Here is a 12,546-nt window from a genome sequence, read left to right as displayed (position 1 = left end):
AGGTGGGTCATGGAGGATCCTGCTGTGATTTATGTCGGAGAGTGTTTTGCCTATGTTTTCCTCTAGGAGTTTTATAGTTTCTGGTCTTACGTTTAGATCTTTAATCCATTTTGAGTTTATTTTTGTGTATGGTGTTAGGAAGTGTTCTAGTTTCATAAACATTAGACTTTTAAGATAACTTATATTATAGAAGTTTTGGTTTAACCTTAGATGTATTTATAGGCAGACTTTGAGTGCAGAGCCTCCATTCTCTGCTTGTTATTGAAAGTTTTATTGCAGATTTTTGCAGTAAATCACTGTGTGATTAATGTTACACTTTTTAAGATTTCTTAAAGGCCACAATAACATGAACATTTTCTCATTGCTTTCTAGCACCTCACAGTGTTGCTAGTGTTCCTTAAAAGGTTACGAAAATTGGATCTTATTTACTTTTGTTGGATTTATAAACTTTTGATATAAAACAATGAGCTTTGCTTTTTTTATGAGTGATAACTATTTTCATTGAGCCTGTTGTGAAATATGTTGCCTCTCTCTTAACCTCTCAACTGAAGTTTTCTCTTTACTCGAGCTTGAAATCACCATTTTGTCATCTGATCCCTTACCTGATTCAGGCTTTCCTCCTGCTAGTGGAAGCCTTTCTGCAGGTTCTGTCTTATGCTGAATCCCAATAAATGAAGCAGAATGAATAGAAATTAATTGAAATTGTAATTGGGAAAATGAGCTGTTTTGAAGATTATTAAAATTGAAGTGTATGGACGATGGTTGCAGTTATGCATTGGTTTATGCATCTGTTTGTTTTTGTACTCAGTTTTGGCAATGTAATATCAAGAAAATTCTAAATCATGAGTAGATGCAGATGGTAACCAGTTTTTAAACTTGCTTTGCAATGGTAGGATAGTTTCAATTAATCTAATTCAGAAATGTGAAAGTTTAATTGGGAATTTTACTTCTTAAGTGATTCATTAATCTAACAGTTGCTCACAGTTTTTTTTATAATTGATGAAGTGTTGGGTGCTGCTTCTCTGACGAGGTCCTGTCACTTGAGGCACGTCATTATTATTGTGATTTTTTAACGGGCTTTTGTATTCCATGCTCAGGCATGTGGGGTGGAGTAGTAGTAGTGTCTTGTTTGCATAATTTTGTTAACAGAAAAGTGCTAGCCTGTATTTTAAAACAGTGAAGGAATTTAAATGCATCCACGAAGATGGAGGAGAAACTTTATTTCAAAAGTCTGCAAAAAATTGAAACAAAAAGCCAGTATAACCTGCCAACGTAGGCTTATGTGTTGGTCTTCTTCAGTGTGTTATAATTTAATATGTAACAGCATTCTATTTTTTATTTTTAAGGAGTTAAAAGCATGTAAATCATTAATTTAAGAGTCATGAGCCAGTGCAAGGAGCAGGGTACAGAGTTGTGAACCGGCAGACACACCCGCCAGCTCTTCCCCTAACAACCAGGCCATGTCAGGACAGTTGCTTAACCTCTCTGAGCCTCAAGTTCCTCATTTTAAAAACTGAAATAATACCTCATGGGATGTTGGGAGATAGAAATTAGATAAAATACTAGTTTTTTAAAATTCCCTTTCTTTATAGCATTTAAAAATCTTTTCTGTTAGATTTTATATAAGAAAGGGATACCTTACTCAGAACATTATATAAGAAAGGGATACCTTACTCAGAACATTTTACATAATGCCCATGCATGAAGTCAGTGCCGTATCAGGATTTTTGGTGCCTTGGAGCGACTTGTGGGATCTTAGCTCCCCCGACCAAGGATTGAAGCTGTGCCCTCAGCAGTAAAAGTGCAGCATCTTAACCACTGGACCACCAGGGAAGTCCCTCAAGAAACTCTTTATGAGAATTTTAGGGGTGATTAAATTTATGGGATGCAGCAAAGGCAGCACTCAGGAAAATTTATAGCTATAAATGCTTATATTTAAAAAGGAGAAAAATCTTATATGAATAGCCCAACTTTACACATTGAGAAGCTAGAAAACAAGGAGCAAATCCTAAAAATTTCAAAGTTAGCCAAAGAAAGGAAATAATTATGATTAGAGTGGAAATAAATAAAATAGAGAATAAAATAGCAGTAGTGAGAATTGGTGAAAATGAAAGTTCTTTGCAAAGATCAACAAAATTTACAAGTCTTTCACTAGATTGACAGGAAAAAATAGAAGACAGAATTAACTAAAATGAGAAATTGTGGATGTTACCATTCATTCTACAGAAACAAAAAGGATTGCAGAATACTCAAGGGAGGCACAAAAGGCATCTGATGAAATGCAACACCCTTTTGAGATAAAAACTGAAAACTAGGAGTAGAAGGGAATTTACTCAGCATGGTAAAGGGCACGTGGGGAAAAACCCACTGCTAACAGTCTCGGTGATGACAAATTGCAAGCTTCCCCCTAAACACAGGAATAAGACAGGGGCGCCTCCTGCTATGGGAAGAATGTGTTCCCCACAGAATTCATGTGTTGAGATCTTACCCCTCATTGTGATGGTACTTGGAGGTGAAACCTTTGGGAGGTTTAGTGAGGTCATGAGGGGCAAGTCCTTATGGAATTGGTGTTGTTATAAAAAGAATGAGAGAGCTAGCTGCAAATCAGAGAGAAGGTTCTCATCAGAACCTGATCATGCCCTCAGACCGCATGAGGAATAAATGTTGTTTAAGCCCCCAGTCTGTGAGATCCTGTTAGAGAGATCTCAGTTGACTTAAGTCACCTGCTCTCACCACTGCTGATCGGCATTATCCTGGAATTTCTGGCTAGCACAGTTAGACAAGAAACAGAAATAAGTGGATCCATTTGGAAATAAGGAAGTGAAAATACCTCCGGTCACAAATGATGTGATGCTGTATGTAGAAAATCCCAAAGAATTTCACAAGAAAGCTAATAGATCTGATAAATTTGGCAGTGTTTCAGGATACACATCAGCACAAAAATTAGCTGAGAGTTTTTATACACCTGAAATGAACAATCTGAAAGGAAATTAAAAAAACAATTGTATTTACTATAGTGCCTGAAAGAATAAAATATCCAGGAAAAAATTTGCCCATTGAGGTAAAGACTTGTACACTGAAAACTACAAAACATTGGTTAATTAAAGTAGTTCTGAAGAAATGAAAAGATATCTTACGTTCATGGATAGGAAGACTAAATATTGTCAGTATTATACCCAAAATGATCTACAGATTCAGTGCAATCCCTTTCAAATTCCAGTAACCTTTTTTTCTTTTTTTTTTTAGCTGAAACCTGATCCTTAGATTCATAATACTGTAGTGGGTAGCCTTTCTCTTCTCCAGGGGATCTTCCCAACCCAGGGATTGAACCCAGGTCTCCCACATTGGAGGTGGATTCTTTAGCAGTTGAGCTATCAGGGATGACCTATATGGAATTGGAAGGGATCCCAGATAGCTAAAACAATCTTGAAAAGGAATAAAGTTGGAGAACTCTTTCTTGATTTTAAAACTTACTACAGGGACTTCCTTAGTGGCCCAGTGTTTAAGATTCTGCCTTCCAATGCGTGGGGAGTGGGTTTGATCCCTGGTCAGGGGGCTAAGGTCCCAAATTCTGTAGGGTACAGCCAAAAATTAAAAAAAAAACAAACTTACTACAAAGCTGTAGTCAACAGAACACTATGGCACTGACATAAGGATAGACATAATGAATAGAATTGAGAGTCCAGATGTAAAATAAATTCACACATCTACAGCCAGTTAAGCTGTAGAAAGGTTGCCATTCATTGCGGGGAAGAATAGTCTACAAGAAATGGTGGTGGAACAACTAGATGTCCACATGCGAAAGAATGAAATTGGACCCTTATTTCACACCATGTACAAAAATTAACAGGAATGGGTCAATATACTCTTTCCCAAGCACAAGGATTTTTCCAATCAGAAAGGATAATTAAAGTGAAAATTATTTTAAAAGAATAGAGTTCTTTGGGAGCAATACTTTTGTGTGTGTAGTTTATTCACTTTATTAAGCAAAAGTGATATGATGGCTCTCTGTGCTAAGCATTTGAAATACACAACCAGACTCATCTTTAGCTTTAACGGAGTTTATCTTCTAGCAGGGTAGATAGACATTAATAAAATGATTTCACTCGTGAGTAACAACATTCTGATTGTGATATGTATATGCAAGGAAGCATATGTGGTTTGAGGTTTGTAATAGAGGAATGCAGTGTAGTTTCACAGAGGACTCCCTGAAGAAGGGGAGCTGAGTACAGAGACAGGATGAGTAGGAATTAACCTGGTTAAGACCAGGAAGGGGAGAGCGTGGCTAGCTCCTGACATGTTCTGGGGGTTTTGATTGTCTACAGATAGTAATGGGCTTAATTTTATCATTTTATCTTTTGTTTCTGACCCTTTGGCTACAGTGCTGAGTGGCACTTTTCTGTGTCTGTGTTTCATCTGCCTTCCAGGATCCCCAGAGTGCTCTGTGCACAGAGAGTATTTAGCAAAGGTGCACTCACTGATAGAAAGTATTTGAGAATCTACTGGAAGTTAAATTGTGTCAAAGTAATAAAATTCTGAGGCAGTGAAGAGTTTTCCCTTTTTAAATTTTTAAAGAAAATGTATCTTAATTTTTAACCTCTTATGATTAAATAATGACATTATCAGGCAGCTACTTTTGGACAAAATATGGTAAATAACACCTTCTTCATAATGATGATCTTAGAACCTGTTTATATTTGGATTTAAAATAGAATTTTTTCCCATGTAATTTAAAACCTTATTTTGAATGGAAGTGATATGAATGGCTTATGTACTTTCTGCCAAAGAATTAATATGGACTTCCTAGAAACCCCTGTCATTTATAATCAAAATGCTTTTGACTTACATTGACGTTGGCATTAACAAGTTCTGCTAGATTGGTAGCATAGAAAGAAAGTACATTTAAACTTACTGGGAGATCGTTGATGCCTGAGGCTTTATAATGCTTTCTGTGGGCCATTTAACTGCTGGCAACTTTAATTCACATGATTCATAATACTGGAAATTTAAATTCACTGTTAATTGAAAAGTGAAGTTACTTAAATTCTTTAAATACTAACCTTTGGGAAAAATATCTGAAAAATAAAAGCACATATGATTTTGGTGGCCTACTGCCAAAAGATTATCATTTACATAAATATCTCTTTCAGTAGAAGAGTTTAATGTATTGAGCTCAAAAGGTTAGAATAGAGACTTCAATCTGGAAACCAGCAGTAGACTGTTGGCTTGTGAACAGCAGTATTGTTCATCATATTGAGAACACTGTTCACATTCAAGCTTAAGCAGAGCTGGCATTAAAATTCAGTTAATTTGTTTCATGTGACTTGTCAGCTGTGTGTTTTTATCTAAATCTTTCTAGCTTCTCTTCTTAGCATTTTATGCTAAACTCCTGAAATAGACAAACTACCTTTTTAACTGTTTAAGCTCTGATACTTTGGCCACTTCTGCAGAGTGATTTGCGGAAATCTGGGGATTCCATGAAACCATTCTCTAAGTTTTCCATTTCATTTTAAATATACTTAATAATTGGTTTGAAAGTCAGCTTAATTTATTGGCCTCCTAGGTGGTGCTACTGGTAAAGAACTCGCCGGCCAATGCAGGAGGCATAAGAGACTCAAGTTCGATTCCTGGGTTAGGAAGATCCCCTGGAGAAGAAAATGGCAACCCACTCCAGTGTTCTTGCCTGGGTAATCCCATGGACAGCAGAGCCTGGTGGGTTATAGTCCCTGGGGTCACAGTTGGACACGACTGAAGCAACTTAGCACACACACAGTCCTATTTCAGAGAGCTTTTCTGTTTTGTGCACATGTGCATGACCCTATAAAAGGGACTTCCTGAAATTCATTAAGATGCAATTGCTTTCCCTGTTTCCTCACCAGCACCCTCTTCTGTTCTTGTTTGTGGATTATGGTCTCTGGATTTCCCCTTAGATGGCTTTTAATAAATGGCTGCTAGTCCCATGGTGAGCCTGAGGAGTAAAATGCTGCTCCCAGAGAAATCATGTTGCTGTAACCAGTATTAGAGTCAGATCCCATTTTACTTGTTTTGAAGGACAGGAAAATCTTACTGTTTCTCTGAAACTAGGCTTACTGTAATCTCACAGTTAATATTATTTGAATGCAGAGTTCCAAAGAATAGCAAGGAGAGATAAGAAAGCCTTCCTCAGCGATCACTGCAAAGAAATAGAGGAAAACAATAGAATGGGAAAGACTAGAGATCTCTTCAAGAAAATTGGAGATACCAAGGGAACATTTCATGCAAAGATGGGCTCAATAAAGGACAGAAATGGTAGGGACCTAACAGAAGCAGAAGATATTAAGAAGAGGTGGCAAGAATACACTGAAGAACTGTATAAGAAAGATTGTCATGACCCAGATAATCACGATGGTGTGATCACTCACCTAGAGCCAGACATGCTGGAATGTGAATTCAAGTGGGCCTTAGGAAGCATCACTACGAACAAAGCTAGTGGAAGTGATAGAATTCTAGCTGAACTATTCAAAGTCCTAAGAGATGATGCTTTTAAAGTGCTGCACTCAATATGCCAGCAAATTTGGAAAACTCAGCAGTGGCCACAGGACTGGAAAAATTCAGTTTTCATTACAATCCCAAAGAAAGGCAATGCCAAAGAATGCTCAAACTACTGCACAATTGCACTCATCTCACACACTAGTAAAGTAATGCTTAAAATTCTCCAAGTCAGGCTTCAGCAATACGTGAACTGTGAACTTCCAGATGTTCAAGCTGGTTTTAGAAAAGGCAGAGGAACCAGAGATCAAATTGCCAGCATCTGCTGGATCATCGAAAAAGCAAGACAGTTCCAGAAAAACATCTATTTCTGCTTTCTTGACTATGCCAAAGCCTTTGACTCTGTGGATCACAACAAACTGTGGAAAATTCTGAAAGACATGGGAATACCAGACCACCTGACCTGTCTCTTGAGAAACCTGTTTGCAGGTCAGGAAGCAACAGTTAGAACTGGACATGGAACAGACTGGTTCCAAATAGGAAAACGAGTACATCAAGGCTGTATATTGTCACCCTGCTTATTTAATTTATATGCAGAGTACATCATGAGAAACGCCGGGCTGGAGGAAGCACAAGCTGGAATCAAGATTGCCAGGAGAAATATCAATAACCTCAGATATGCAGATGACACCACCCTTATGGCACAAGGTGAAGAAGAACCAAAGAGCCTCTTGATGAAAGTGAAAGTGGAGAGTGAAAAAGTTGGCTTAAAGCTCAACATTCAGAAAACTAAGATCATGGCATCCAGTCCCATCTGCTGCTGCTGCTGCTGCTGCTAAGTCGCTTCAGTCGTGTCCGACTCTGTGCGACCCCATAGACAGCAGCCCACCAGGCTCCGCCATCCCTGGGATTCTCCAGGCAAGAATACTGGAGTGGGTTGCCATTTCCTTCTCCAGCGCATGAAAGGGAAAAGTGAAAGTGAAGTCGCTCAGTCGTGTCCGACTCTTAGCGACCCCATGGACCGTAGCCTACCAGGCTCCTCCGTCCATGGGATTTTCCAAGCAAGAGTACTGGAGTGGGGTGCCATTGCCTTCTCCTCCGGTCCCATCACTTCATGGCAAATACGTGGGGAAACAGTGGAAACAGTGGCTGACTTATTTTGGGGGGCTCCAAAATCACTGCAGATGGTGACTGAAGCCATGAAATTAAAAGACGCTTACTCCTTGGAAGGAAAGTATGACCAACCTAGACAGCATATTAAAAAGCAGAGACATTACTTTGCCAACAAAGGTCCATCTAGTCAAGGCTATGGTTTTTCCAGTAGTCATGTACGGATGTGAGAGCTGGACTATAAGGAAAGCTGAGCGCCAAAGAATTGATGCTTTTGAACTGTGGTGCTGGAGAATACTCTTTGAGAGTCCCTTGGACTGCAAGGAGATCCAACCAGTCCATCCTAAAGGAGATCAGTCCTGGGTGTTCATTGGAAGGACTGATGTTGAAGCTGAAACTCCAATCCTTTGGCCACCTGATGTGAAGAGCTGACTCATTGGAAAAGACCGTGATGCTGGGAAAGATTGAGGGCAGCAGGAGAAGGGGACGACAGAGGATGAGATGGTTGGATGGCATCACCAACTCAATGGACATGGGTTTGGGTGGACTCCGGGAGTTGGTGTTGGACAGGGAGGCCTGGCGTGCTGTGGTTCATGGGGTTGCAAAGAGTCGGACATGACTGAGCGACTGAACTGAATATTATTAACTAATTGGGAATTGAGTGTTTTGAGGATATCTTCAAATTTATAGTGATTTTAAAACAGCTTTTGAAGTATAATCAACATACAAGAAATGGCCATATTTAAATTGTCCAATTCCTTAAATTTCGATATATATCTGTAGCCACCAAATCACCACCACCACCAGGAGAGAAGACACGTGACTTCCAAAAGTCTCCTGCCATTCTTATGAAATCTCTCCTGTTGCCTCACTCCCCCCATCCTTGACTTCACAGCAAACCCTTATCCTCTTTCTGTCACTATAGATTAGTTTTTATTTTCTAGTTTTGTATAAATGAACAAAATACAGCAGTTATTTGCTATATTCTTTCACTCAACATAATTTATTATGATATTTATCGATGTTGTATATATATAAATAAGTTGGTTCCTTTTTATCGCTAAGTAGTATTCCATTATATGGAAATACTACAAATTATTTATCTCTTCATTGTTAACAGACATTGGGTTATATCCAGGTTTTCCATCTACCTCCTTGTCTTTTAAGCTCCTTCACATTTTCCATTCTTTTCTCTCTCTGTGATGTATTTTTACTTACAGTGCCTCAGATTAGCTCATGACCTTGCATGTAGTGGGTTGAAACCTATGGAATTGTCAGTAGTTTACCATTTCGACCTACAAAATTGGCAGTTTCATATAGTTCAACATAGAAGTGTTTTTATTTTTTAAAGTAGTTTTTAATGAATGTCATTTTTTTTTAATGTTTAAGACCTCTGCCTGATACAGTTATTTACTTATAAATTTAGCTATGTAAAAAGTTATGCATAATGAAAAATAGACTTGATACTATATTAGTAGTTATTGTGTCTGGTTGGTAAAATTATGTGGTTTTTTAACCCCCTCTGTTCTTTTGTACTTCTTTGTCTCTTACATAGTAAGCATAGATTACTTTCTATTTTCTAATAGAAGATAAAACCTTCTTTAAAAATGGAAAAATCTATGCATTTTTCTAGTTTGCATAATTTATTTAGGAATTATTCTTTATTTTTCTTTTCTTTGCAAGAATCATGGCAAGAATCATGGCATTTTAGGGACTTCTCTGGTGGTCCAGTGGTTAAGACTTCATGTTTTTGCTGCAGGAGACATGAAGAGACCCCTGGTCATGGAACTGAAATCTCACATGCCGTGTGGTGCAGCCAAACAATAAAATTTTTTTTAAAAAGCCATGGCATTTTATAATAAACATGTTTAGAGTCAGTTAGATTCTCTTTCATGTCATGTGACTTAGGCAGACTGTCGAGTTTGTCTGAGGCCACTGTTCACGTGTGTAAAGTGGTAACTCAGTCTTCACTGTGAGGTAATCATTAACATGTGACATACCTAGAGTGTATGTTACTGTCCTTTTTCTGTTTTCCCTTCACAAATTCTGCCTTTGGTTGTGAAAGTCACTCAGTCATGTCCGACTCTTTGTGACCCCATGGACTGTAGCCCACCAGGCTCCTCTGTCCGTCCGTGGAATTCTCCAGGCAAGAATATTAGAGTGGGTTGCCATTCCCTTCTCCTTTGGTTAAGGCAATATAATTCTAACCTCACACTTGTTACCTTAGTAATTTTGAAACTGTACCATTTATTTTGTTCCTTTTTCTTTAAAAAAATTAATGAGAGCAAACGGAGTAATGTGTGATTTATTTACATAAATAACACATTTTAAGTTCCATGCAGAATTTGCCTGTCTAATAATGACTTTAATGACCATTTTCAATTTGTTTCTTATTTGAAGAATATCAAAGAATATTCCAACAACTAAAGATGTTGAGCCACTGCTTGAAATAGATGGAGATATAAGAAATTTTGAAGTGTTTTTGTCTTCAAGGACCCCAGTTCTTGTGGCTCGAGATGTGAAAACCTTTTTGCCATGCACTGTAAATCTAGACCCCAAACTGCGGGAGATTATTGCAGGTGGGTATCAGTAGTAATTTTAATTTGCCCTCTCTGAAGTGCTAGAAAATTTTCCCATTTCTAATTTTGCTATATAAGTTTCTCCTGGTCCATGAAAAAAATGGGAAATATTGAACCAAGGACCACCAGAGAGTTAATGAAACTGAAGATGAGGGTCTCAGCATCCTCTGAGAACGCTGGGAAAATGCTGTTTGTTAAATTTACCTTATTGTTTCGCAGCCTTACACACCTGAAGCGTCACTGGAATCAAATTCCTTTCACCACGCAGTCACCACTTTAAGCTGTCAACTCACTGTGATTTTTCTGTTGCCAGTCTTCTGTCTTTAGTAGGGATCTGTATCCAGAGCAGTAAGAAAGTTGACATTCCTTTCAAAGGTTAAATCTGTGGACTAGAACTTGACGATAATGACGTGAAGGTTTTGGATAAGTTAAACTTGCTCTTGAGGCACTGCTGTATGCTCACGAAAACACACACTCAACCTTTGTTGAAACACACACTCTTTTGTGTGATATCGTACTGCTGACCCACCTTTGTGTTTTCCATGAATTATGGAGAGGGAGAGAGACTGTACTTTCATATGTTCTTTTTAAAAATACCTGTTATAAGGCTGTTGTCTGAGGTGTATTTTCTGACTGTGGAGGTGTTGGTTGTTGTTGTTCAGAAGTGGACATGTCATATAATTTGCAAACCCACAGTCTTAGCTAACATTGTACTTACTACACAAGGATGAATTGTTAATATTTAGCAAAACTGTGTCAGAAGAATTGTTAGCACAAATACCTTGAAAAGTCAGAAAAAAAATTCAGAATTCTGGTAACTGAAGAGAAGAATACAGATGTTGGTGACTTTTCACATGGTGAAAAAAACTTTTATGTGAAGTAGTTGAGTGCCTCTTACTAAGAATGTCTGTGGAGTATTCTGAGTTCCCTGTCTGCTTCTGTAAAGCCAGTTGAAATCTTTGACAAGAGCGATATGATCAATCACGTTTCTGTCTGGTAACTAAAGAAGGAAGTGGTAATTGGACTAGTTACTAATGTTCTATTTTCTTTGGTTACTAACGTTCTATTTTCTTTTGCCTTCTGGGGTATCGTTTAATCTCTTAGATGTTCGCGCTGCAAGAGACCAGATTAATATCGGAGGACTTGCGTATCCCCCGCTACCTCTGCATGAGCCTCCCCCTCGACCGCCATCTGGCTACAGTCAGCCGGCATCCGTCTGCTCTTCGTCCACCTCCTTCAATGGGCCGTTCGGGGGAGGGGTTGTGTCACCGCAGCCTCATAGCAGCTACTATAGCGGTATGACGGGACCCCAGCACCCCTTCTACAACAGGGTAAGCAAGTGCCCAGCATCTTTAATTGAAAAATTTCTTCCAGGAAAAGGCTAGAAGTGTTCTGCTAATGGAGTCTGTTACCATTTTGAAACTGTACTTTAGCTGTAAAGACAAAAAATGTTAAGTTTGAATGTAATATTTTTTAAAACTCAGAAGATTTTTGAATCTTAATAGGTTCTAGATCTCAATTGAGTCTGAATAGTAGAGACACTTTTTGCTTTGAATTCTTGTCCTGATAAGAAAGTGAACTCTGTGGGGTCAGCGGTGACTGTCCTGAGCGTCAAAGCGATCTGTTTTTCTCTTGGTTTCTAAACAGATGTTCCATTTGTTGTATCTTGTATAATAATTTATATTGGCATTTAAAACAATGATAATTTTTATCTTAGTTCAGTAAACCTGTATTCAGTGTGATACAGCTTTTAAATGTGAGATAATGGTGGGTCCTAGTGCTTGAAGGACTCAGATGCTATTGGCCAGATAGCATGTAGTCTATTTCTAGAGCTTTATTTCACACTACCTTCAGTCATGTATAATTATTTTCATACCATAAATATGATAATTTTCTACTTCAAATGATGAGAGCACAATTCATTATCAGCAGTATTCAGACCCTGTCGAGTTTAGTAGGTCCAAGCTATCCTCATTTTAATGGTCTTAAACACTAAGACCTACAGCCCTAGTATTATATTGGGTTGGTCAAAAAGTTTGTTCAAGCTTTGCCATAAGATGGTATGGAAAGGCCTGAATGAACTTTTTGACCAACCCAATATTTTCTGGAACTGAACTCTAAAACCCATTGTTTCTTTATTTTTGTTGTCTCCCTCTTTAGTCTGAAGTGAGAAAACATAGGGGCTAGCATTCACAGAAGTCAATGCATGCCTAAATAAACTTCCAGTAAGCTAGGAAGACAGAGAAATTTGAATAAACGTAGCAAAGAAGAAATTCTAGAGTTTAAATTTTTCAGTTTTTGAGAAATGGTAGGCATGTAAGTAATTAGGTATACCATCTATAGAGGTCTTAGGAATGTTATTCCATCCTTTTACTCAAATAAGGAGGAA

The 12,546-nt window shown here is 38.2% G+C and overlaps 1 protein-coding gene across 50 annotated transcripts in view; it reads left to right on the top strand.

The window, feature by feature from the left end:
* KIDINS220 (kinase D interacting substrate 220) overlaps nucleotides 1-12,546 on the top strand; it is a 97,904-nt gene that overhangs the window by 57,793 nt on the left and 27,565 nt on the right. For all 50 annotated transcript variants that reach the window (XM_081483434.1, XM_081483420.1, XM_081483421.1 and 47 more), the window contains 2 exons: nucleotides 9,979-10,157; nucleotides 11,262-11,488. In XM_081483434.1, the coding sequence (XP_081339560.1) occupies nucleotides 9,979-10,157; nucleotides 11,262-11,488 (406 nt within the window). The remainder of the gene's footprint in view (nucleotides 1-9,978; nucleotides 10,158-11,261; nucleotides 11,489-12,546) is intronic.

This window comes from Giraffa tippelskirchi, chromosome 4 (assembly GCF_054371585.1).
Source record: "Giraffa tippelskirchi isolate mGirTip1 chromosome 4, T2T-mGirTip1v1.2.pri, whole genome shotgun sequence".
Classification (NCBI taxonomy): Eukaryota; Metazoa; Chordata; class Mammalia; order Artiodactyla; family Giraffidae; genus Giraffa; species Giraffa tippelskirchi.
Note: the sequence above shows the minus strand (reverse complement) of the source record. Positions and strands in the feature narration are given on the sequence as shown.